Source organism: Marmota marmota, unplaced genomic scaffold (genome assembly GCF_001458135.2).
Source record: "Marmota marmota marmota unplaced genomic scaffold, marMar, whole genome shotgun sequence".
Taxonomy (NCBI): Eukaryota; Metazoa; Chordata; class Mammalia; order Rodentia; family Sciuridae; genus Marmota; species Marmota marmota.
The window spans coordinates 9,033,276-9,060,654 of NW_026000164.1; the positions used below are offsets into that span (position 1 = coordinate 9,033,276).

The 27,379-nt window shown below is 45.0% G+C and overlaps 1 protein-coding gene across 1 annotated transcript; it reads left to right on the plus strand.

Moving 5' to 3' along the window:
* The first annotated feature begins 1 nt into the window (after window position 1).
* Window positions 2–27,260, plus strand: Trpv5 (transient receptor potential cation channel subfamily V member 5). Its single transcript, XM_015493931.2, has 15 exons — window positions 2–504; window positions 2,727–2,824; window positions 2,975–3,097; window positions 3,594–3,731; window positions 4,038–4,136; window positions 4,261–4,433; window positions 4,871–5,017; window positions 6,874–7,086; window positions 16,834–16,920; window positions 17,017–17,093; window positions 17,351–17,516; window positions 17,719–17,785; window positions 19,463–19,731; window positions 22,405–22,511; window positions 23,081–27,260. Exons 1-15 carry the CDS (start codon window positions 392–394, stop codon window positions 23,376–23,378), a joined length of 2,175 nt encoding a protein of 724 aa, XP_015349417.1. The 5' UTR covers window positions 2–391; the 3' UTR covers window positions 23,379–27,260.
* Window positions 27,261–27,379: the final 119 nt, after the last annotated feature.

A 27,379-nucleotide genomic window follows, 5' to 3' on the forward strand; every position in this document is an offset into this window, starting at 1 on the left:
CTTGCTCCCTCTCCAAACTTGTCTGCCCCATTCCTTAGCCTCTCCAGGTCTCAGCTGACCCAGCTGACTGCCAGGACCCAAGAAGTTCCCTCCCCTTCCCCTATCCCTGCTCCAGGGCAGCTCTGTGCCCCCAGGCTCAGCTCTGGAAAGAGCTCCGCCCCTTCCAGGGAAAGCCTCCTCTCCCTAGGCAGGTTGGCTAGTCCCTCAGTGCACGTGCACACACACATACACACACACACACACACACCACAACCACACCTGCACACACAAGTCACACAGAGAATACACTCACTCAGGGTCCTAAGCAGACCCTGCCTCCTGAGTTGCTGCTGCCATCCTAGCTTGTTCCTCTCACCAGAGTCTCATACCCTGCCAGTGCCTGCAAGAAGACATGGGAGCAAAAGGGCCTTGGATTCAACTCCAGAAATTTCTGGCCTCCTGGCTGGTTGGAGAGCAAGACTGGGACCAGCACCTGGACCAGGTCTACATGCTGCAGCAGAAGAGGTAGGCTTCTAAGGAGTTGGTGTGAAATGCACCAATTCTCAAACCCTCTGACCCACAGGACTGTTTTCCTGATATTGCACCCTAGAATTCAGCATCAGCCTCCTGGATATATTCTTCCCTCCAGCCCACCCACTAAAGCACCCCAGCGGGACCCTCTTGGTAGTAGTGCAGAATGTAGCATTGGGCCACCTAAGGAGACTTTGTCAATATAAAGGCAGGGGCAGAATGACAGCCCAGGCAGGAACCTGCCTGCCTCCTGGAAGGAGGACTAAATGCGACTGGATTGAAGAAACCAAGCATATAGGATGGGGAGGACAGACAATATCAGGTTGTTGGGAGCAGGTTGCTGGGGATGGGATCAGATATTACCGGTCTTTTGTTGAGAAAACTTGGTGGAAGACAGAACAAGAAGTTACAGTTGGAATTAAAGTCGGTTGTCTGGAAAAGGGGGAGGAGAGATTAGTTTTGTGTGACACTTGGATGTGACCAGCTGAAGAGGACAAGCAGGGTGACATTGCAGAATCCTGCCTTCAATTCTGCCTTTTATTGTGTGTACTGTGTTGGGGGTGCACCAGGTGCCCACTACATGGAGAATGAATGGGGCTTGTGCCGTTCCTGGGACCTTTTGTTTGGGAAAGGGCTGGTCTATCTAGTGCGGACCATCCTATCGTTTTTTCCCTGAGGTCCAGAGTCAGGAAAAGTAGCCTGGGTGGGGGCAGGGATGCATCCTGCAGGCCAGCCTGCGGGGGAGGGAGTGGGGCCTTCCCACTCAGGAGCTGAGGGGTGGAGCAAGCAGACAGCCGTCTCTGAAGCAGGCTGCTCTGTGTATCAGGAGAGTCTTGTTTTTGGTTCAGTGTCCTGCTGTCCCTGTCTTGAGACTGTTCATCATTTTGAAGAGGAAGTCCTGAATTTGCGTTTCACATTGAACCCTCCTATTGACAGGGCCTTCTGCTTACTCAGCCCTAGTCCCCCACAACGCCCTACGCTGGAACCTTTGATCCCCCCTCCCCCTGCATCAGAGTGGGACAGAAGTGGTCTCCCAGGGACCTGGTCACAGGACCTCCCCTCTGCAGAGTAGCAGCGGGCCAAGGGTCAGGAGGGACAAGAGCTTTGTACAGTGGCCTTAGGACAGGGAGTGAACTCTGGAATCTAGCCCTGGCCACTCTGGACAGGTCAGAGATACACAGTTCACTGGGACTGAGGGCCTGGGTGAAAGAGGCAGGTGCTGACCCTTCACTCTGCAAGTCTCTCCCAGTGGTATTCCCTGGGATAGAGAACTCCTTCTTTAACCAGAAAACTTCTTCCCCCTGGCTCCCGGAGCCATGGGAAGAAAGGAATCCGTGGGTCGGGGCCATGAGGTCAACAGCTCCTCTGCTCTGCCCGATGACCCTCATCCTGCCTAACTCGGTGTTTGCCTTTGGAGCCAAGGCTACGTTGTCTAGCAGGCCAGGCTCCAGCTTTATCTCTTGTTGGCTTTAGAAGCAGACAAGGGCAGAAACAACAATGAACTCTTGGAGGGCGTGTAGATGACTGTCTCATCCTGGCTTCTGAGCTGAGAGGCCCGGTGCTCATTCCTCCTCAGTCATGAGCAACTTGCTTTGAGTCCAGGAGGAATACCTGGCCCATAACCTTCCCCAAATTCTCCATCCACAGTAGACGTTGTATCTAAACAGCCCAAAGGAGTAATCAGACCTTTAGAAGCTCAGGATTTCCACAGAGTTCCTAAGCCCTAACCTTCTTGTCCTCCTTGTCCTCCTTCACTGTTTTGGCTTCTAAACTCCCTTGGCTACAGAGAGCAGGTTCAGTAAGCATGAAATCCTGGGGAACCCCACAGAAATGCACCTTCCCTCCACCTGCTGATTTCCTGAAACATCTATGCAATTTTGATGAGTCAGCAGGGTCCCAGGAACTCTTTGCAGGGATGTCATAGCCAGACCTCAGGCTTCCTCCTTCAGGAACTGCACCCTTCTATTAGCCTCCCTCCCCAGCTGAGCCACAAACCTATATACAAGGAATCTTCATGACAGGGATGGCACCAGAACCAGGGAAACCCTTAGACCACACTTTGCCTTAATGTCCCCTTAGTTCCTTCAGTCCTTGCAGATGATGCAAGGGTGGCAAAGTGGAGATGTGTGCATCTTAGACAGAGGATGTCTCTGGTTCCCCCTGCTCCTGGCATCTCTGTGATGGTTTCTACCTGACGCCAGTTCATCCTCCTCCAGGATATGGGAGTCTCCACTGCTTCAGGCAGCCAAGGAAAATGACCTGTGTACACTTAAGAAACTTCTGTTGGAACAAAATTGTGACTTTCGACAAAGAGGTGAGATCAGACTTTAATGGGATAGAGGTAGGCAGAAGGCCCCTCTCCCTGCTGAGCATGTGGGGTCTTTGGAGGTATCCCTGGAGCCAGGAGCTCCTTCCTGGAGGGCTCCTGGCTGGAATTTGATGTTCTTGTCTCATTCCACTCCAGGAGCCCTGGGGGAGACGGCACTGCACGTAGCGGCCCTCTATGACAACCTGGAGGCCGCCATGGTGCTGATGGAGGCCGCCCCAGACCTGGTCCAGGAGCCCACCGTGTGTGAGCCTTTTTTAGGTGAGGAGGCTGCGTGGTAATTCCAGGTAGAGACAGGCATGGGATGGTTGGCGGTTACCTCTTGAAATGGGCTTCTGAAGGGTGGCTTTGGGGAAGTACTGGAGGGCCGAGAAGCATGACACCCATGAATTGGGAGAAATACCTAAATCCCAGCCTTTGCTTTGAGTATCCATGGATTCCTTTAGCCGTTTTGCATCTCAATCCTGTCAGGATCCCTGACTACATCTCTCTCTGCCCCTTTCATAGCAGCCACAGTGGTTTTATTTACATCAAGTCCTCCTCACCTGCCTCCAGTAGTGGAGGGGTAGGGACAATGAGTTGGGCAGCCTGAGGGAGTAACTAGCCACTCTGTGCAGTTTCTGGCCACTCTGTGCAGCCATGGTTGTAGTCTACATGAGGAACTAGCAGAGACTCTTGCTGGGGATTCGGCTGGGTGTTGTGTCCCTGAGAGACCTGAGGGAGATGGACTTGTGACTGATGGTTCTCTCTGGGCCAGGTCAGACTGCCCTGCACATCGCTGTCATGAACCAGAACGTGAACCTGGTGCGCGCCCTGCTTGCCCACGGGGCCAGCGTCTCTGCCAGAGCCACAGGCACCGCCTTCCAACGCAGTCCCCACAACCTCATCTACTATGGTGAGGGCAGGGCCAGGCTGGGAGGAAGGGGAGGTGGACAGCCAGGTCGAGGCCAAGAGCTGGGCTAAGCAGGGCCTTGCCCTCAGCTCCATCTGTGGGGAAGCAGAAGGGCAGCCCTTACAGGACTTAAGGCCAGAGGCCAATTCCCAGGACCCTCTTCAGTGTCTTTCCTCTGGTTCTGCTGGACAAGTGCCCCATGCCCTGAGCTGAGATGTGGGAGAAGCAAGCAGGCAGTCACCTGGGAGAAACTGCCCCCTCAGCTCGTGACCCTGTGGTCTCCTGCCATGGATCTCTCTATGTCCCCAGGGGAGCACCCTTTGTCCTTTGCTGCCTGCGTGGGCAGCGAGGAGATTGTGCGGCTGCTCATTGAGCATGGAGCTGACATTCGGGCCCAGGATTCTCTGGGTAAGAGCTGAGATGGGATGGGGTGTTGGGATGTGCCTGGGGGTGTGAGGGAGGACCCAGGGGGGGAATGGGACCACCAAGGCCTTTAGGCCTGGGTCCACATGCCAGCCCGTGTCCTCCCCAGGAAACACAGTGCTGCACATCCTCATCCTGCAGCCCAACAAAACCTTTGCCTGCCAGATGTACAACCTGCTGCTGTCCTATGATGGAGGGGACCACCTGCAGCCCCTGGAGCTCGTGCCCAATCACCAGGGCCTCACCCCCTTCAAGCTGGCTGGAGTAGAGGGCAACACTGTGGTGAGAGGCTCCCCAGCCCTAAGGTGCCTCTCTTATGACCCTTCTCTCCAAGCTCCTCCCAAAGGAGGTAGTCCCTTACTTTCTACCTCATCACCACAATGTTCAACCTCAGGTTCCCTCTTAGTGGCATTTGAGACTTTCATCTTAAAATATTTTCCATAGTATTCTCAAATCCTACTCCCTTCATCTCATTTCCTCTTATAGAGCTTTATGGGAAAGAAAGAAAGGGGTGGGGGGGGGGAATGGAGGGAGTGGGGAGGAAGGAAGGAAGGAAGGAAGGAAGGAAGGAAGGAAGGAAGGAAGGAGATTCATGTAAACAGAAGATGGCCAATTCTGCACTATCTGTGGAGAGTAAGCAACTGGCCTGCTCCACAGGCGTTTTGTCTCAGACCAACTTCTCACACATTGACTCTCCTGTTCATCCCTGTATCTTTCAGATGTTCCAGCACCTGATGCAGAGGCGGAAGCACATCCAATGGACATATGGACCCCTGACATCCACTCTCTACGACCTCACAGAGATTGACTCCTGGGGAGAGGAGCTGTCCTTTCTAGAACTTGTGGTCTCCTCCAAGAAGCGGGAGGTATGGAGCTCAAGAAAGGTCAGAGAGCACTGTGTCCACACAGTACCTGCCCATTTTCTGGGATTTAGGATCCAGGGAACTTACAACAGGCCAAGATGAGAACAGTTTCCCCCTTTCCCTGGGGGAAAGACCAGCCAACACTAATCTCCTGAGGTTGTTTGCCCTCTGCTTGGCTCTAGTTCCTTCATCTTACCTGTTCCATTCTACCATTTCAGATGAGGAATTCTCCAGAAGGAAGCTCTTCCTTCCCTCCCTCCCTTCCTTTCTTCCTTTTTTCCTTCAGTACAATGAGCACCTTCTGGGTTCCAGACACTACCCAGGAACTGAGAATACAGAAAGAGAGAAAACACGTTTCCTGTCAGCCAAATTCCTCAATTCTGATCCCTATCCTCAATAATTGCAATAGAGCACAAGATGTACCATTATAAGGGCGTGTGCTATGTACCGGGGCAGCAACGTGGAGGTGTAGTCAACTTGGTCTGGATGGCCAAAGAAAGTGTCACAGAGGAAGTGCTCCTCCTAGGTCTTCGACGGGGAGTTGGGAGTCATCAGGAAGATAAGTCAAAAGAGAGGGGACAAAGCATAGATCATTGAGACAGTCCAAGATTGAATAACATGAAGGAAAGGAAAATTTGTGGAAGTCTATACAAGGAAGAAGAAAATGCTGCTGGCATTCGGGAACCTCCAAGATATTGGCAAGCTATAGTTTCCGTTGTTTATCTGCTACATGACAATTTCCTAGGAGCCTTTGTAGAGTCACAAAACATGGACAGTTGTGATGGATGATGGAAACATGAATGATGGGAGGAAGGCTGAGTGGTCAGTTTTTGTGACCCTCCTCAAGGAATCAGCCTGGAGATGGATAAGCTTTGAGCAGGTTTTCTTAGGAATTAGATGTCCAGTCCCTCTGTGTGGACTTGGCCACCATGCTTGTTTAGTTTTTGATATCAGCTGGTTCTCAACAGTCTCTTGTGGGTCTGATACCTTCCCCTTCCCTAACGCCTCCCAGCTATTCCCTTTTCATATTCTTGCTACCTTCACCCTTAGTTCCAGCAAAGAACAAGACTCCTACCTGTGACAAACCTTAGCCACTCTGGGTGGGGATCCTTAAACTTTCTGCTCTGAACTGCCAAGCACTCTGTCTCTCTCTTTCCCTCCAGCTTCAGTGGTATTAAAAAAAAAAAAAATTCTGCTAATGGTTAATCCCTTCAGCTTTGCCTTGGATCTGCCTCTTCCTAATTTCTGACATGCTTCATCCCGTTCTTCACCCTCTCTAGAGCACAGTCCCATCACACTTAGATTTCTGGCACATTCTACAGCCTGCTGTACTGCTTTTCTTGAGTCTAACAGTACTTCCAGAGTAAACTGGACTATATCCTTGCTTAGACTTTCCACTTGCTTTCCATTGTATTCAGACTTCACACACAATACACAATGATATGGCTTATATTTACCTTGCGCATTATATCTTTTGTCCACCAATCCCAACAGGTTCTCCCATATTCCCAACCACACCTCACCTGCAAATGGATAATGCCTTCTCACCCCCTCCTGCCCTGGTGCCTGCTGCCACTTCATGGAATGATCCTTCCTAACTCTCCTTCATTCAGTAAACTACTCTTCAGCTATTAAAGCTACAGTGGTGCTATGGTGCCTTGTTTTTGCTTCTTAATAGTATACCTATAGTATTAGCACAAACCTAGCATATAGTAGAAATGAACTAGTTATCCCTCAAGGAAATGACTAACTAAATGAATGATGATAATGATGGTTACTGTCCTTCACTTCTGGGACCCAGTGGGAACTCAATAACCTCAAAATGTTGGTCACCCCAAGCTACTTTCCTTCCATGGCAGGCTCGCCAGATCTTGGAACAGACCCCAGTGAAGGAGCTGGTGAGCTTCAAGTGGAAGAAATATGGGCAGCCATACTTCTGTATCCTGGGTGCCTTGTACATTCTCTATATGATATGCTTCACCACATGTTGTGTCTACCGCCCCCTCAAGTTCCGTGTTGGCAACCGCACAAATCCTCGAGATAACATCATCTTCCAACAGAAACTACTACAGGTGATTTTATTGGAAGAGATAAAAGGGAATAGTAACATGGGGTAATGATGCTGGAGACAAGACTGATGCTATCCAGGAAAGATACCACCCTTGGGTTCTAGAAGTTGCAGGCTGCAAATCACCATAGCAATTAGGCATAAGATAAAGGAATCAGATGGAATTTAATGAGCGAAAGAGTAATTGCCTAGGGATTTATGGACTCTTTTGCAACAACATTGAGAGAGCCCTTCATATTAGTAACCTCATGCATTTGTGAAACTTTTTGCACTTTACAAAGAGGACCAGCTTTTTGGTAGTGGGATATTCAAGGAAACCTCTTCTAAAGAAGGAAGATTGTACTCCAAGTCACATCTGTGTTATTTTCTGTTCTGGTAGGGTCAGCACTTCTGGCCTGCTTTCTCTTCTGGACACTATCAATATAAGCTCATTGGCAATAATGGGTCAGCTGTCTGACTTCTAGTTGAGGACCTTGTGGATCTGCCTCTTCCTAATTTCTGACATGCTTGGACAAGCAGATTGCAGTAAATGGTCTCTGAGGTCACAGGCCTGCCTTCTATAATGTTCCTGAGAACTGGGAGGGTGAGAAGGGCTGAATAGAGGTGTGTAGACACAAAACTCTGTAGCTGGGGAAAACAAACTGTCTTTTGGGTGTAATAGAGGGAGTAAATTCAAAATAGTACTTTTAAACATGTAAAATTCAACCTAGTACAACTACATTTGGGATTGATCCATGGATTACTAAAATTTTTGTCCTGGTGAGCTAAAAATAGCAGAAAGAGGTCAGGCATATAGGAATAAAGGAACAGAAATGGAAGAAGAATTTTGCAAGATAAGTAAGAGCTGGGTGACTGGAGATCTATGGTCTATGAGGGATAGACCAGCCATAGGAAGAGCTCAGCATGGACTACTAGGAAAAGGGGTAGGTTAAGTGAGAAAGAGAAGAAATACTTCTTACAGTCAAGAAGCAAAAACTCTGAGTTGGGTTACACCAAAGACAATAGTATGCACAGAGAAAAACAGGGGAAAGAACCCCAAACTAAGTAGGCACTCCATCTCTTTCAATTTCTAACATTCGCTACCCTAATTATATGTGTAGCTCAAACTACACAAAAGCTGACTTGTAAGGATGGAGTTAGTTTATCTGTATCCAATTTTGAGAATACCTTGACTCTAAGATGCCTCATCATTCATTTATAGGAGTTATATTTTTCCCCCCAGGGGAAGGGGCAGGAGAGAGAGAGAGAGAGAGAGAGAGAGAGAGAGAGAGAGAGAGAGAGAAAGAAATACTCCTGTATCGAGAGCCCCTGTGAGTTTGTGTTCCATGAACATCACTCCAGGCAAGGAGGTTGTCTCTGGTGTGGAGAGTCCATAAAGCCAATAAGGACATTTAGGAGATAGTCAGGTAGAATGGGGAGTGCCTAGGAATGAAGAGAATGTATAAACATAAACAAATCGAGCGTGCCTAGACTTTCCTCTAGCTTCTGGCCCTATTTCTTCATATGTGCTCCTTCCCAGCCTTCCTTCGTCTCAGATTTCTTGGAATCTTCATGAGTTTTCAGTGTAGATAGTGTTCTGCTCTAGGAGTTGGGAGATGTTGAGCAATTAACCACCAGTGTCTTCTTCCGTGTGTCTGCTTCTCTTGGGGCAGGACTAATTAGATAGGAACATGTTCCCAGATAGTTAAATCACACTTATCAGGTCCCCTAGCTTTGCCTCAGGACTAGGAGAGGCATGATTAAGGCTAAGTACCCCTACCATCCTTCTTCTCTCCTATTCTTTCCTTCTTTCTTCTTAGTATTTTTGCCCTGGGTCAAAGCCACCTCGATCTATAAGGAAGTCTCTTTGAGTTCTAAATGTTCTTTCTCAGTGCAGGAGAGGGGCAAGAGGGTTAAGAATGCAGCTGTGAGGGGGTTAGAAAGAAATAACAGCCAAAGGTCCCTAGTCTTTGGTGTTAGCCCTTAGCCTTGTCCCTGAGTCGATGGAATGTTTGTACTGCTCTTACTCAAATGGTAAACCAATCTGGATTAGATCCAGGCTCCCAAACATATCACCATGACTTGAAAGATTCTGCTTTCCCAGTGCTGCTGAAAGCAAATTTTGCACTTTGTTAAATAATAAGAAATTCTCTTTTTTTTCTTTTCTTCTACTTTTTGGTTACTTGAAAGTTTTAGAAATATTAAAGTGGACAGTATAGAATCTTTATGATTGCAGCTGTCACTGATTAGCTAGTTTATGGATCTTTAGCTTAGATAAATGAATACTCTAATAGCCAAGTTTATTAATAAGCCTAGAAGCCCTTGGCTCTCAGTCACTCTAGCATTTTCTCTGTGGATCTTTTGGGGTCTAAGAAAACATTGGGCTCTATGAACTTTAAGATCCTTTGTAGCTTAACTTCTAGATTTTATGACAGCCACCCAAGAGCATCATCTCAAGACATTTGAAATTGAGAAAAACAAGCTCTTAATTTTCATGAAACTATACAAAAGTTGAATCATGTAAGGATGGGATTAGTTCATTTCTGTCCAATTTGGGATATATCTTAAGGACTCTTAAGATGCTTCATCGTTCAGCTTCCTCAGGGTCTCCCAAGAGCTCTATTAATTAGAATTACTTTCCTCCTGCACTCAAATTTCTACCTGGCTTAGGCAGAGCAGCAAGCACTATAGAACTAGTTCTTTTAGGTTCCCTAGTCGGTGAGCTAGGTGGTTTGGATTTTAGTTCTAAATCTGAAATTAAATAGTTGTTTGACCTCAGGCAAATCCTACCTCCTGTTAGATATGTGATTTTTAACCAAGACTATATATTAGAAATTTGGGAGGCTGGTAAAGAAGACCTGTTCTTATGCTACAACCCAGTAAATCAGAATGTCCGAGCTGAGGCTCTGGCTTTGGTGTTTTTAAGAAACTCAGGGTGACCCTAATGTTCAACCAGAGTTGAGAACTCGCAGATTCTGTCTTTGAGATTTGCTCAGTTTCAGTTGGCTAGTCTTAGGGCTACCATCTGAGCATTTAGATTCTAAAGTTCACTGTTCAGCTTGAGGGTATTAATTTTACATCGCCATATCTCCTTTTTCTCTCTTAGAAAAGATTCCTTCAAGCTCTTCTTTGCCTTTTCCTTTCCTAGAAACATTTCACTGATTCATTCATTAAACAAATAATTATTGCTAAACACTATTCTAGGTGTTAGAAATTCAATACTCACAGTTTGAGCAAAACACGAAGTAGATAGTGTTTTGGTCTGATAGTTTAAAGACTGATGCATATTAATTAAATGAGAGTATGAATAGCTATTTCATTACAAACTGATTAACATTATTTTGTTCCATGGTATAAAAAGGACACGGTGCAAAGAGGGCTTATAACAGGGCCCTGGTCCTTCCAGGAGGCCAGAGAGGGTCTTTGAAGAAGGCTTGTCTCTGAGCTGAAACTGGTGGTGAAAAGAATATTTTAGGCAGAAGGAATGCTTATCCAAAAACCCCAAGGCAGGAAGACCCTCCTTAAGGTCTAGGAACTAAAAGTTTAGCTAGAACCCAGGGAACCAGGGTAGGTGCCTCCAGATGAAATGGTCCTTTCCAAATTACACAGGGTGCTACAGGATATATTGGGGATTTTATCCTTTATCTCCAAAGCAATGAGATGTTCAGAAGGATTTTAAACAGGATAAGAACTTGAGCAGTTTTTTTTTTTTTTAATGACTCGTTGCATGGTAGAGTGTTCTCTGTTGAGTCGAGGGAACTAGAGAGGATGTGGAAAGACTAGTAAGTATCCACTACAGTTTAGCAATCCAGAGACAATGGCAGATTGGTACAGAGGTGTGATGGGAGGTGAGGGGAAGGAGTGACATCAGGGAAGATTGTTAAAAGCATCAGAAGGTGAAAGCATCACTCCCTGGTGACAGATTGGATGCAGAGAGTGAGGGAGCAGATGGGGCAGGAATGACATGTGTTGTTCTATCCGTTTGAAATCATCTTTTACCTGTTGTAAAAAGTGGGATGATTTGTGTACACCTCATTATTCCTCATGAATTCTGGACAACCCAAAGCACCATAGCTATTTGAAAACCCAATTGATCTCCAACTCTGTCCTAGCTGGTTCAGGAGTCCTAACCAACACCCTGTGGAACAAGCACAGCAGATAAAGACAGAGGAAGGGATGGGGAGAAACAGGAAACCCAGGAGAAAAAAAAAATGACATCTACTAAGTGCTTACTGTGTGCACATTACATGCACGGGTCAGCACCTTCAAGAACTTGTTAAAGCGCAGATTCTCGCAGTGAGGCTGGGTGGTACCTGAGAAACTGCATTTCTGACAAGCTGCCCATGAAGTTGATGTGACTCTGTAGACCACAGCAAAGCATTATATCATTTCATACCATTAACAAATAAAATTGTCACCATTTTAACAATGGTGGCTCTGAGGTCAGAAGAGATCAAGCACTCAGGCAAAGACACTTAGCTGACAAGGGCAATGTAGGGGTTGGGGTGCAGGAGTGCTTCATTTGAGAACCTTCACCTCTAAATACCAAGAGAGGGCACTTGTCTCTCCAGAACCATAAGCTCAATCCCAGTCTTCTTTCTTAGGGACCCAATCTATAAGAAATTCATCTTCATCGTGCTTTGAGCTCACCAGGGGACACCGCACTCGCATTTATGTGCCACATCTAATCTTTCCTTCTTAAGATGAGAGGGACATGGATTGATGGATAGATAAGATATGTAATAACTCCTACCCCCAGAGACCGAGCTACTGCCTGTTCTCTCATTTAGGTATGACCTCTTTAGAACTTAGAATGCCAGGCAAAGGGAGAAATTAAAGACTTGAAAGGGTAAAGTGAGGATATGTAACCTGGCAAAGGACAATGGCAAAGGAGCAGCCACAGTTACATATGGCTTCTCGGAAGAGAGTAAAATTTTCCAAGATCCATCTTCCTGAGAAAATGCAGAGTCTCTTTGAAGGTGGCCTTTCAAGGGAACCACATCTTCCTCTCTTATGGCCCAGGCCCAGAAATTCTCACCTTGGAATACAGATTAGAATACATATTAAAAATCTACCAAGATTTTTTTTTTTTTAGAAAAACAAACAACAACATATTGATCCAAACTAACCCAGGCTTGGCCTTTGTGTGTATGTTGTGACAAAGACTTGCCATTTAGTTCTAATGGGCAGCTGTATTTAGGAGACCTGCCCCATTTAGAGAATCAGAGTAACTTTCATTGAGAGCTTGCAAGGACCTGCTGGTAGCTTCATTTATTTACAAGTCTGGGATTTGGGGGAGACAAAGTAAGATCTAGATTGGGGTTGACAAGTGGTTCTGGTGCCCTCCCACTTTCTATTGGGGCAGGGGATGCTCTCCACACTTTCCTGCAGGACACACACCCAGCTCTTTCAACTCAGTGGAGCCCCAGGCTCTGTTCTGCCTGCCTGCCTCTGGGCATTTCCTTGAAGGCAAAGAGCTCAGGCATCTGCCAAGCAAGAACAATCTCGTTGGGGCAGTTTCTCAGTGAAGTAGGAAGGGCCAAACTCTGCAGGGGATTTGGTTGTTGACAACCCCTAAAATTCTAAGACATGTAGTGATGTGAAAAAATTCCAGACATTGTTGGAAGATATTTATTTTTAAAGGAGTGGTGTGGAGTATTTTCTTAGTGCATTATTAGTCAGGCTTGCCTAAGGGACTTTGAGCTGAGGACTTTGGAAATCTCAGAAAAGCCCAATTGTCATCTTTTTCTCCTTTCATTCCCAGTTGGGTGTCCCCATTTCCACTTCTCCATTCCTTCTTTGTCTCCCTTTAGGTAATGCTCAGCTTGAATCTACCATTTCCCCCTCTCCTTTCTCACCTTCCTTCTTTCTTTTCTTACTAAATCAATACCTGCCATCATGGTGGGCATTGTGGTAAAAAGCAGGAGACATCCCTGCTCCCTGGAGAGACAAGGGGTACCCAGACACCTTCAATGTGCTGGGTGAGGGCCGTAAACACAGAGCAGCACCAGGTGTCTGCAGAAGAGACACCTGATCTGGACATAGAGGGGCAGGAAATGAGAGTCAAGAGGAATGCTGGGCTGACCTTAGTCTTGGAGCATCAGGAAGGGTGAGACAGGCTAACAGGGGGCAGAAGGTGTTCTACAGAAAGGGCCCATCCTTGATGGAAGCTTGACTCAACAACCAAGTCCCCAGTAGCTCAGAGCATGGGGACATAAAGCAGTGATCACAGCAGCGAGGGCTTTGTACATCATGCTTGATAATCTGGGGTTTATCTCACAATCAACATTTCTAATTAAAAGAGTACATACATGTGATTTAAGATCAAGTGACATATCTGATGAAAAGCAACTGTGTCCTGCACTGGTCCTTCTCCCCACCACCTCTCATTCCTGGGCACGTCCAGGCTTTACTTGCTTCAGCTCTCCATTCTTGTCCTTATCTCCATGTCATTGAAGTAATATGCATCTTTCTCCATTTATCAATCAAATTCAGACACTATCAAAATTTCTACTGTCATATGAAAGTAAAGAACACTGATCTCTTGCCTACACTTTTATTTTGAAGGCTTTGGGTAGCAAGAAAAGGCATTAAATAGAGAAGCCATATGATAATATTCATGACTTTTGTGTTTAGAAAGATCATTCCAGAAGCTTGGTGGGGCAAGTGGATGCAGATAAACAAGATGATAGATGCCATGGGTTTGACTAAAGGGTTGGTTCTGTTAATTCAGAGAACACGAAGAAAGAAAAATTGGGAGACTGAATTGGAACTTGGGGATGGGTGTTCCTGATAATTTACTTTGCTAAACATAACCTTGAACTTGATCCCAAAACCTGGGTATGAGGACTAAAAATCCAGAAAGCTATGGATTAATTAGCCTTTCATCTTAGAAAATCCTGAATACAATCCCCAAAGAATAAAATTCTAGAAACTAAAAGGAAGTCATTATTTGTTTGAGTTTAGGGCTTAATTCTAGGGGGACCAGGTGGTTTCTTAAAGAGGAATCCTTATTATTGTTTCAAGCAACATCAAAAAATCCATCATTGAAATTTGATGCTCCTTTCCATTTTTGAAACACTAAAATATTCTGAACAACACAAAGAGTACTTATTCTAAACATGAACCAACATAACATATCAAATGAAACTCTAGAGTTCCCCTTAAAATCAAAAGTCAAATGTTTTAAAAGTCCAATACTATTATTTTTATGGCAACTTTCACACACATACCAAGTTGTTGTTGTTTTTTTTTTTTTTTTCCTTGCCCAAAGAGAACAGTTAAAAAAAAAAAAAAAAAGCAAACAGGACCCTATATAAATGTCTGTGTACTGGTCCAGAAGATGAGCGAGGAAGGGGGTTCTCAGCCGACCTGGTACCTGCGGCCTAGGGCCCTGGGGGCAGAAGGTGCAGGCAGCCACTCCAGGGCCGTGGATCCCAGGTGGGGCTGGGCAAAGCGAGCGGTTTCTGTTCCTTGGCCTCCTCACTGTTGAATTTGTGCCAGGAAACGCCTCCGTGTGAAGGAATCTGTGAAATAAGCAAAGAGGAGCTGGTGAGGGGAAGCCCCAGCAGGACCCCACTGTCCCCAATGTTCTCTGTTGGTTGAAGTTTCATGGTTTTCATCTCCTGAGATCATAGCTGGTGCCATTCCTTTTCTGGCCGCTAGGGGTGCTCTGATCTTCACAGCTCTTCAAGTGAACCTGAGCACAGTTCCTTCTCTTAGTTGTGACAAGATACAAAAACAGGCGTTTACCCTGACATACTCAACAAAGATACAACATTTTAAAAGAAATTCAACGTTGTTGTGCAAACACATATATAAAATAATGCAGGGTTTTTGGTTTTTGTTTTTGCAGTTTGGGGGACGGAACCCAGGACTTCCTGTGAGCAACATTCCCAGCCCCTTTCATTTTACTTTGAGACAGTCTTGTTAAATTGCTCAGGCTGGCCTAGAACTTGTGATCCTCCTGCTTCAGCCTCCTGAGTAGCTGGGATCACAGGGGCACCAGCATGCCTGGCTTATTTCTATATTTAATGTAGTTTCTAAAGTTAATATATTTATTATTTTTCTCCTACCACAAGTCTGAAAAGGAGTTGACATGTTTTACAATAAAAAGACATGCTTTAGAAACATTAAGATAAAACAAAATATTAAAGTCCATGAACTGAATTTTAGGAGAGAGGAGAGGGAGTTCAAAGACAGTTGCTAGGACTGAGGACAAAACAAGCCAATGAACAACAACAGTGAACCCTTTTATGGCCAAAAAGTTGCCTTAATATTTTGGAATTCATTGCATAATTGTCTGCACCTGAATGTATTTCTCTGAAAGAGGCTCCATAGTCCTTTTTATATACTTAGGTGGGGTCGTGGCTTTAAACACGTTAAAGATGTTTAATGTGGGATTTAATCCCTGCTTCTGTATGATGTTGCAGAACTTCCACTGGAGGTAACATGCATGATCTTCACTCCACCCTGACCCCAGGACTATGCCTTCTACATCTTCTGCTCAGGATAGACAGGGACCCTTCCTAAGAACTAAAATCCATACAGCATTTCTAGCCCAATTTCTACCCCTATTATGTGTTGACAAATAATAATAAAACCATGATGAATGTTTCAATGGTCCTTTATGGTTTGTGAAGTCCATCCAAATATATTGTATAGTGTGATCTTCACAATAACTCTGCAAGGTAAGCAGTAGAATCTCCATCTTCTGGTTGAGGACTCCTCAGGCTCAGAGATCTTCAATGACTTGTTCAAGGTCTCATTGGAAATGGTAGTTTCTGGGCCCATACTAGAACCTGCATTCTGAGATAGGCTTACAGTGTATTCTGCCCAGTTCCAGCCATAATGAGATTGGAAAAGCTGGACTTCTCCCATAGTCAAAACCATCCCAAGCCACTAAGATCTCTCTTTTTTAAAAAATTTGCTTTATCGGTGCCCTGTACCTTTCCCTTCCCTCTCCTGTTCCCTCCCTCCTCTGCTCTCTCTGCTCTATAGATCTCCCTTCCATCTTTATGAAATCCCTTTTCTTTTCCCTTTTCTCTCTAGCTTCCACTTATGAGAGATTTCTGAGTCTGGCTTATTTTACTTAGCATGATGTTCTCTAGTTCTATCCATTTTCCTGAAAATGACATGATTTCATTCTTCTTTATGTCTGAATAAATCTTCATTATGTATATATATATATCATATTCATCTGTTGACAAACAGACTGGTTCTATAACTTGGCTATTGTGAATTGTGCTGCTATAAACATGGGTATGCATGTATCATTATGGTATGATGATTTTAATTCTTTAGGATAAATATCAAGGAGTGGTATAGCGGGGTCATTTGGTGTTTTCAAAACTAGTCTTTTGAGGAATCTCCATTGTGGTTTTAGTAATTTACAATCCTACCCACAGTGTGTAAATGTAAAGATCTCTTCTTATTTATTAATTCAGTCCTATTAACTTGTGTATCTCAAATATGTTCCCAGTTGCTCATACACAAATCATAAATTACTGCTTACAACATATATAGAAGAGGTGATATCCAATGATAGGTCAAGTCATTAGCATTTAGTTTTTTAAATAAACCTTGAACATATAGACTCCTGTCCTGGTTGGATTTAGCCACATTGGTACTATACTGGGGATGATTGACAGGGGGATGATGGATGGATTTTCTTCATCTTGGATAAACGTTGGAATCTTTAGACCACTCACTTGAAAGGATTCGACTCTCCACCCATCAGAAAGCATTCCTAGTCCTGAATTTCCCTCCATAGGAGGCCTATGTGACTTACCAGGATCACATCCGGCTGGTGGGGGAGCTGGTGACCGTCATCGGGGCTGTGATTATCCTGCTTCTAGAGGTGAGGTGCAGGGGGGTCCAGGCTAAGGCCATCCACCTGAGGCCCCAGGCTGAACTGCAGTCTACATTGTCTCTTTGTTTTACTGGCCTCCCCCAGATCCCAGACATTTTCAGAGTTGGTGCCTCTCGCTATTTTGGACAGACAATCCTCGGGGGGCCATTCCATGTCATCATGTGAGTGTCTCCTCCTTTTAGCCCCTGCCTACACTTAAAATTGTTCCAGGTCTCCAGTGCACTCTCTGGGATATAGACCTTAGGTGACCCTCACTCAGGTGTTTCTCTCCAGTGGACTTATATCTATGTGTGTAGGTGTGTTTTATGTGTTAAAACTAAGCCCGAGTGTGTGGGTACCACCCAAGTCACCACCATGCGGTGGGCATATAGAATATTCCCAGACCACCCTCACTCTCTGTTTCCTGCTCTTCTTCTAGCATCACCTATGCCTCCCTGGTGCTGGTGACCATGGTGATGCGGCTCACCAACATGAACGGAGAGGTGGTACCCATATCCTTGGCCCTGGTGCTGGGCTGGTGCAGTGTCATGTACTTTGCTCGAGGATTCCAGATGCTGGGTCCCTTCACCATCATGATCCAGAAGGTCAGTGCTTTCTGAAGCCTTCTTCTGGCTCAGTCAGAGGACGTTTGCAGACTGAGGGTTGGGGACAGGTGCAAAAAAGGAATTTCTGCTCTGACTGGAGCTGGTGGAACTCTGGGGGCCTCCTGATCTGTTAGTAATAATGGCTCAGATACAGTGGAGAAAGGGTCATTCCACCTTTCTTCCTCTTCTCTGTTTCATGCAGATGATTTTTGGGGACCTGATGCGTTTCTGTTGGCTGATGGCCATGGTCATCCTGGGATTTGCCTCTGGTGAGTGTGTTACTCCTTCTTCCAGTGGATCATTGGGTCCAGATCTTCAGAAAGCTCACCCTCACTCTCGCTGTCAGCTCTCTTCTGCACTCTCTTTTGTTGTCCATGAGATCAGGACCACTTAGGCTGGCCAAGAAGGTAGACTCATGTGGCCTGGACCAATCACATTTGTGTTGACTAACTGCCCTGTGAGACCTTCAGCTGGAGAGGGCTTTTGGAGAGAGATGGACCTTAAACAGGAAAGATGGGCCAGCTGTGGATCCCAGAAAACTGTGTGGACAAAGAGAAACAAGGCAGTGTTTAACTCTTCTTTCCTTACAGTTCAGAAGAAGAAACAAAGCATTCAAGAAGACAGTGTGCTCTCGTTCTATAGGTGGTCTTTAAAGTTGAGATAAAAGGAAAGAATTAGAACAAAGAGATATACAAGAGAGTCTGGACATTTTAAATCATGGTAGAGAAAACAGAAAAAGAAGAGTGGTGAAGAGAGACCGAGAGATATGGGACAAGCAGGGTTTCAGTCAAGGCTTAGTGGAGGGTGCCAGGGAGAGAGAAAAAAGAGAGCAAGGGAAGGAAAAATGGCAGGAAGAGCAGTGGGCGGGGGAAGGAACAGGAAGGAGTACAAGAGAGTTCTTGGCGCTGAAAAGATAAAGATCCTAAGGCCAGGAACTCTGACTCTGTCCTTGATTAGACAGGCAGGTGTATCAGAAGAGCTTTGAAGACCACCAACTCTAAAAGATCATGACTCCTTACACAGGTTCTTTACTATTCCCAGAAATTTCCCTGTTCAATAGGGATTCCCACGAAAACAAAGACGGAAAAACAAAAACAAAAACCAAAAAAAAAAAACACTCCAAGATGTAAGGCATGAAAGGGTAGAGCTGGCAGTCTATCTAGAATGTTCTACTCCCCTGCACCCTCTGATACCCCTCTTCGAAGCCTTCTCCCTTCCTCACCTGCGTCTACTCATACACAGGTTACAAAACAGGGCAAAGGTAACAGAGTTGCTTCCTACAATGTCCTAGACCCCACATTCCCTAAATGATCACTTCTTGGCCATTGTACTTAACTTTTTTATTAAATAAGGAAGATGTTCTCTGTCATGGACCCTATTTCTGCTCTTGGAGCCACTTTGTTGATGTTTCAATTTCCCACACGGAGAAGCCATTTAAAGGGTCTAATGCTGAGATCAGGTCCAAGGATGCCCATTACCGTCCAGCAGGCCACACAGAAAGCAACGATAGCCTTCCCATGAGCGTCCAGGCTCACCTAGGGAGTCTCAGGGTGATGGATAGTTATCTAAAGGCCATCAAGATAAAAGGTTTTCTTCTTTTAGCCTTTTTATGTGCTCCATTTTTAAAAATTGTTGCATAATCCACGCATTCTTTTAAACAACTTATCTTGTAAATGTTTGGCTTTCTAAAAGTTAAGAAACAGGTGACATTATGCCATACATGTCCATACATTTTTTTTTCTTAATGCCTGAGTATTATCATCACCCAGCATGGTGAACTTAGTCATAGGATCTCTTGGAGTTGGCCAGTTTTACAGTTTCACATTTGCAGATGCATGATTGTGTGGACATGTGTATGTATATGGAGATGTATATATCAGAGGTAGAGTGAATACTAACTTGGCCCATGCTTATTGTGATAATTCCATTCTTTCTGGGCGGAGCAGCGTTCTGTATCATTTTCCAGACAGAGGACCCAGGCAACCTGGGGGAATTCTCTGACTACCCCACGGCACTGTTCAGCACCTTTGAGCTGTTCCTTACCATCATCGATGGCCCTGCCAACTACAGCGTAGATCTGCCCTTCATGTACAACCTCACCTATGCTGCCTTCGCCATCATCGCCACACTGCTCATGCTCAACTTGTTCATCGCCATGATGGGCGACACCCACTGGAGAGTGGCTCAGGAGCGTGACGAGCTCTGGAGGGCCCAGGTGAGTTTATCAGTGTGATTCTTGCTAAGGGACGGGGGATGGAGAGAAAAATCAAAGTGAGATGTTATGGTGGACCATTCCCAGAAGAGTCACAGGACAACCCAGTGAAGCTGCCATCTCAGTGATATGTAAATCTGAGGTACATGTGGATAGATAGAGGGGACAGAAGCAGGATAAAGTGGAGGGTAGAGGCAAGAGGTGGGGCTGTTGATCATGGGTGAAAAGTAGATCTAGGAGTCCTTCTTGGATCTGCTGGGAACCAGAAACTGTGCTAGTATATTCTAGTTTTTATATTTGGACCTTATGTTCTCTTAGATTCTATAAATCCCTGTTTTCCATGATCTTTTCTTGTGTCACCATAAGACAATAAGTAGTAGAGTTGGAAGTTACCCTCAGGAGACCTCTAAGAAGTACTCACCTACTACTCAGCATAATTATTTATTGGTCAGAGTCCTTCAACATCTTCTTAATGCTAATCAAGACCTTATTATCTTATATGTTTGGATAGGGGGTAGGAGGAGGGGAGTTTTCCCAAATTATTAAAAATGTCCATATTGCGTTGAGCTGAAACTTGTCTTTTTATAATTTTCATTCTCTGGCCCTAAACTTTTTCCCCTCATACAATAGGGAATACATTTTTTTATGCCACTAGTCAATTATTTGAATAGAGTCATCTTCCAATTTACTCCTCAAACTTTTCATTTTGGTCATGATAATCCTTTAGGGCCTGCACTTTATTGGGAAATTTCTAGGAGCTGGAACACATGCACAAACATGACAGCTGTAACCTGTGACCTCATGGGGCTGCCAGTCTAGTTAGAAAGACAGACATCAAGCAAATGACTCCATAGAAGGTTGCAAACTTACAGCAATAAAAGTGCCATGGAGAATACCAGGTGCTCAGAAGAGGAGGCAACCCAGGAATCTGACTGGAAAGTTAGGGAATGCTTTCCTGAGGCAGTGACATTTAAGATGAGACCTAAAGATGGGCAAGAATCCATTGAGAACAATGGTGGAGAGGATAGGGGTCAGGGATTGTAGCAGCGAGGACCCAGGACAACAGGAACAGAAAACAAAACTCAAACAGACTTGTTTTTAAGTAGGAGGAGGAGGGTATGTTGATCCTTTGGGGGTGGCTGGTCAGAACCCAGTCTCCATCTCACATATTCTGTCAGTCCCTTGTTCTGCTCTCTCTTGTTCTGACTTTCTTCTAAGTCAGGTTCTCCTGCCATGTTGTCCTGATGACTTAAAGAAGTTCTAAGCTTTGAGGGAAAGAGCAGGTTCCTTTAGTGCATAATCCTAAGACCTGTTCTTGTTGCGTTCTGTCAACATCATATAGTGCCGTTGGCTTGGAAAGAGCATCTTTGACCCCAGAAAAATCAGCCTAAGATTCACATCCTTGCAAAAAGTTTGGGTCTCATAGACCCATTTCTGAATTTAACATAAAGCTATGACCTTGCTGGTGGTGCTAGTGTGGAGGTAAGGAGCCCTCACCTCGAGCCCCATGATGGAGGAGATGATTTCCAGGGACTTGGTAATCCAGCTTATTCTAACCAATGGGCTGAGAGAGGTGAAGGATCCATTCTCTAAATGAAGGATGGGTTCTGTTACCAGAAAACAAGGGAAGTGTGGAGTAATAAAAAAGTCCGGAAATGGGAGAGGGTGACGTGGACAGTTGGCTGTATTAAGGACTGCTAGCTCCTTCAATCAATAATGCTACCTGGCCCTGACCCATCGTGACTGCACTCTGTTCCTGTGATAATAGACCACGGTCCTTTTGAAATTAGAATTGTCCAGTCCCTGATATGATTGGAGCAGTGCTGAGAGAGATCATGCCTTTTCTTAGTTTGGATGTAATACTATTATCAAAAGCACCTAAAATCAGGTCAGATCTTTTAGCATGTATGTAACTGCCTCTTTCTAAGTTTATGATCTACTAGAATCTGAATTTTTTCCACATGATTTACTCAGCTAAGTTCCTTACATGTAAATGTAGGACCTCACATTTTTTTTTTTAATTCAATGTTATTGGTTTTAGAGCAGCATTCTGGTTTGGTGAGGTCATTTTATATTGCTTTTGTCACCCCACATATTACGTATCCCTCCCAGTTTTGTGTCACAGGCATATTTGATAAGATTGTCCTCTGTTTCATCTAGGTAGTTAATGAGGGCTGGGCAAAGGACAGAACCTGGGACATGCCACTAGAAATTTCCCTGCCAAGTGAGAAGTCATTAATCAATCCTTTTCCCTCTTCAGGTATGGATGTTTAAGTTGCTGAAATTCCTTGAACTGGAGCATCATCAGTTCATCCCTGAGATCAGAGAGATTTTATTTAATCATTTTATTTAAATCAAGATCATTGGTCTGTGACTTTCCTATGGAAAAAAAAATGAGATTACTTTGGAATGACTCATTTTCCCTGAATCTGAATAATAATGTAGGAGTCACTGTTTTATTCAAAACAAAGAACATCCTTTCTCCTTTTCCTATGAGAAAAGCAGGCTGGCATGGTCTTGTCACAGGCTCCAAGAAGATAATGGTAGCTCTTACTGCTGATCTCTGGCGTCCTCATTTCACACATTGCTTTTGACTCCCTTTGTGGGTGGCCTCCGTGCCCCTCTGAACCTCACAGCTCTTTCTGAGCTCTTTCTCTGCCTCTCCCCTCCTTTCAGGTCGTGGCCACCACCGTGATGCTGGAGAGAAAGATGCCTCGCTTCCTGTGGCCTCGCTCAGGGATCTGCGGGTGCGAGTATGGCCTGGGGGACCGCTGGTTCCTGCGGTGAGTGAAAGGCTGATCAGCCTTAGAAACAAGGGCCACCAGGAGACGTCATGAGACTATGTTAACCTGTCTTGGGGAGGGAGATGGAGTACAGGCGGGGGCTTAGGGAATGCTGATGGTAATGGCAGGCTGTGTGTGTGAAAGGCTCGGATGTGAGCAGCGATTGCCCGGCTCATGGTCTGTTCCTGCCTGACCAGCATTTCCAGTATACTCTGGCCTTGAGTGCTGCTTCCTCCTTCATGCTCTACCCTTATCTCCTTACCTGGCTCTCCTCTCTACCAGGGGTTTCCTGAACTCTGTATTCTCCACCCTGTGACCCTGTATCTGTTAACTGACTCCATTCTATACGGCCATCACCCATGTCCCATGGCCCTCTAAAGGCTGATTGCTCGACTCCTCCATTGCACCCCAGTCCCCTTCCCCTCTCTTGATCCTAGAGGCTCTTCCTGCTTCAGCTCTGGTCCCCTCCTTTTCTTCCTCTGTGATCCTGCTTCCTCCACGTTCACCTCTCCTTCTCCCCACAGCCTCTTCCCACCTCAGGTGACTCCTTTCTGCTTTTCTCTCAACAGGGTCCAGAACCATCATGACCAGAATCCTTTGCGAGTGCTTCGTTATGTGGAAGCTTTCAAATGCTCAGACAAGGAGGATGGACAGGAGCAGCTGTCTGAGAAACAGCCCTCTGTGACTGAGGTTGGAACTCTAGCCAGAGCCTCTCTGGTTCTTCAAACTCCATCCCTGTCCAGGACCACATCTCAAAGCAGCAACAGCCACCGGGGCTGGGAGATCCTTCGTCGTAACACCCTGGCACACTTGAATCTTGGACTGGACCTTGGTGAGGGGGATGGAGAGGAGGTCTACCATTTCTGATGAGGATTCCCTGACTCTTGGCCTGACTCCAGGTGGGCCTGGGTGGGGACAGAGAAAGAGATGCCTGCTGATGCAAGCATCTAGCTTTCATGCCTGTTAGTCACGAGAAGGTGTAGATGGAACAGTTTCTAAAGGGCCATACCATATTTCACCCATCACATCAGCATCTATGCAGGTGGGCGATGGTCATCGACTGTCCCATGTATCTCATGGGTTCTTGGAAGTCTCACGTCCTGAAAATGGCGGGTATCTTTCTGAGCAAAGTTGGACTTGGCAACTAGAGACATGAGATAGGGAGGCCAGATTGATATCTGGACCATCTCTCTTCTGCCCCAGGCAGTCTTCAGAGAGTAGCAAGCAGTGCGGCCTGCCCGGCTCCACACAGCTCCATAGGGGAAGAGCTAGGCTTGGCGTAGAACAGTGACCTTTCTTCTTTTCCTGTCTCCCTGCTGGACTCTCTCCCACCTAGCAACCAAACCCCAGCTATGAAGCTACAAGAAGAAGGCTTCCATATCCTTGCGTTCTCTAAATTTTCTCTTATTGTGGCTAAGTACATGTAATCTAAAATTCACTATTTTAATTATTTTTTAGATGTACATTTCAGTTTCAGGGACTACATTCACATCATTGTACAAAGTTTCATCATTTTGCAGAAGTTTATCATCATCATAGATGATAAGCCCACTAAATAACAACTCCCTTCCATTTCCTGCCCCTGTTTCTAATAATTGATGTTTTACTTGGTGTCCATGACTTTGACTACTCTAGGTACCTCATGTAAATGGAATCATGCCGTTAAGTCCTATCGTATCTCTCTATCTTCAGTTAGCATAATATTCTCAAGGTTCATCCATGCTGAAGCAGGTATCAGAATTCCATTTCTTGTTAAGGTGGAATGATATTTTGTTGTGTATACGCACACACATCCCACATTTTATCTCTTCATGTATCTATAAATATTCACTTATTTCTACTTTTGGTTATTGTAAATAATGCTGCTATGAAAATGAGTGTATGCATATCTGTTCAAGTCCCTGCTTTCAATTCTTTGGGGCATATACTTAGAAATGGAATTGTTAGGTCACATGACAATTCTATGCTTACTATTTTGAGAATCTGCCATACTGTTTTCCACCGTGGTCTTCACATTTGACATTTCCTCCTAATGAGAGTGAAATGGTATCTCATTGTAGTTTTAATTTGCCTTTCCCTAAGTACTAAGGATATTGAACATATTGACATGTATTTATTTATGGGACATTTGTATATCATTGGGAAAATGTCTATTCAATGTCTTTGCCTCATTTCGAAATGGGTTTTTTTGTTTTTATGGTTGTTGTTAAGTTGCCTTATCTAATTTCTCTCCTGGTGTGTGTATGTTTGTTTTTCTTTAATTTGTTTTACCTAGTTACACATGACAGTACAGTGATCTTGACATATCATACATTTGAATCAGATGGGATATAATTTCTCATGTTTCTGAGTATACAGGTTGCAGAATCACATAGGGGTGGTGAATATTGACTTTCTCTGTTTGAATGGCCCAATCACTTCTTCTGCCAGACGCTCCCTGCTCTATCCTTCAGGTGGCTCATTTGCAGCTAATCATCCTTGAGCCTGGAGGCAAAGGCTCCTGCTTTGTATCCTGAAACTGCCTGGCTCCACACCCATCTCCCTTTGCCCCTGTGCTGAGTTGTGAATTGAACAACAAGAATAAAAGGCTGTCATCTCTGCCAGGAGGGAAATTTGGAACCAGGTGTCCAGGTTACAGGAGCTCGTATATAATGTCCCTCTTGTCCCCAGCCCTTACATCTCATCTCAGTCCTGTCATTGCTTCTACCAAAAAACCATTACAACTTTAAAAAGAACTATAGTCTGGAATAGTAAAGAGGTAAGTGGCATTTGTGAAACCATAGCCAGATTCATTCAGATACATAAGTGCCGAGTTGCACTCCCCAACAGTGAGGGCTCACACCAAAGTTCACAAACACTCTCACACCCACGGGACCTACTGGGCATGGTGTTTAAAAGTGCTGAGCCATGGTGATTCCTCTGTTCTCCTTCAAGTGGAAGCACTTCCAAGCCTCCGGAACTGAACTCTCATCTGTGCTTCAGATCCATTTCTCTCTGCATTTTCAGACACCTGTGCCCAGCGCTGTCTGCTCTCACTCTTCCTATTTATGTATCTCCAGCTTCTCCTCCACTAGCTCATCAGTAGATAAACATGCTGCATTCTTAAGCACACTCTCTCCACCCCACATTACTTTCAGCTACCTATGATTTCTACTTTCTGTTTAAGGAAAAACTTCTTAAGATTTGTCTCATTGTCTGCTGGTCTTCCACTGATTCCTCAACCCACTGTGCTTTGACCTGGTCTTTTCCATGCTACTGGTTCTACCCTGGTCTGGGCTATCTTCCTGGGGCCAACTCATGGAGCCATCCTGGTTTTGCTTCAACTCTCTGCAGCATTCAGATTACAGTTGACTATCTGCCACTTCCCATGTTCCTACCCCTCTGGCTGCTTGTCTTCATTTCCTTAAATGTCTCTGGTCCACAAGACTCTGTTTCCTCTATCACCTGGGCAGTGCCACCTCCTGCCATAGATTACTACATGTAAGCTCATGTCTCGCAAGTGCCTATCTTTGGTTCAGATCTGTCTCCTGAGCTCCAGGCATGAACAGCTTCGACGCCAGCTATTGGACCACTCCACTTGGATATTTTATAGACCTCTTGAACTCAACATGTCCCAAACTGAACAGCGTTTCCTCCTCACCAAACCTGCTCCTCCACCAGTGTTCTCAACCAAATAGGCAGCAGCACAATAGGCAAAGTTGCCCAAACCAGTATCTTGGGCGTCATCCTCAGTATTTCTGTCTCAATTCTCATATCCAGCACATCTCATCTTGTGGAAATTCTATTCCTTAAAACATCTGCTTTGAGAAATAATCATTTTGATTACACAGAAAAGTAAACTTTACTATCTCTGCCTCAGCCCCTTGGCTGTTTCCCTCAGGGATATTCACTACTAAAAGTTTGTTATTTATCTTTCCAAAAATACTTTTAAGTGTGCCCAAGCACAGGTGTGTACATATTTTCTTAAAAATAACATCATGGGATAGTCTATTAGAAAAACAGTTTTTACTTTTCTCATTTAATGAATTTTTAAAGACTATTCTGTACTGACATAACATTTAAAAGTTTCCTTTTTTTTTTTTTGTCTGCTTCTTTGTAAAATGGGCCACCATCATCTCCCTCCCACATCACAGGAGAACATTCCCAACTGCTCAGGTTGCATACAGTCTTGGTCTTCCCCAGTCTGTAGTTCCCAGTACAGCCAGAATGACTTGGTATGAAGCAGCCCCTGCCTTACACTATGGTCTTTGGGAAGTGCTGACACCTAGCAACCTCTCCAGCCTTCTTTCTCTTCCTGTGCTGTGTGTCACCAAGATGAATTCCTCTCAGTTCCTGGAGAGTAAGTTTGCTTCCTCCTCATCTTCGTGATTTATGGACCTTCCTACCTCTCTGTACTATTCTCCCTTCCATCTTTGTAACTTTTTACTCATCCTTTGGTGTCAACTTAAAGATAAGACCTTTGGGGGTGTGTGTGTATGTGTGTGTGCCCGCGTGTGCACGTACCATCTGGAAGAGGAGGGGTAGTCTCTGTCCCCCTAGATTAAGTTAGAGACCACCTGCTGTTTCCTGTCTAATAATTTTTTTTATATTATGCACCCTACACTATTCCACTTACTTGTTTAAATATCTATTTTCCTTAGTAAACTACGCACATCACAAAGGCAAAGATGGTGCCCATCCTACTTGCTATTGTTTTCCCAGAACCTGGCATAATTCCTGGTATTGTGAAATAAATATTCATTAACTGAATCTATGAATGATTGACCTGTTTTTAGTTTAAGTTCTCACTGGCCACCCTCACTTTTTTTTCCCCCCCGATACTGGAGATTGAACCTAGAGGCACTTTGTTATTGAGCTATATCCCACCC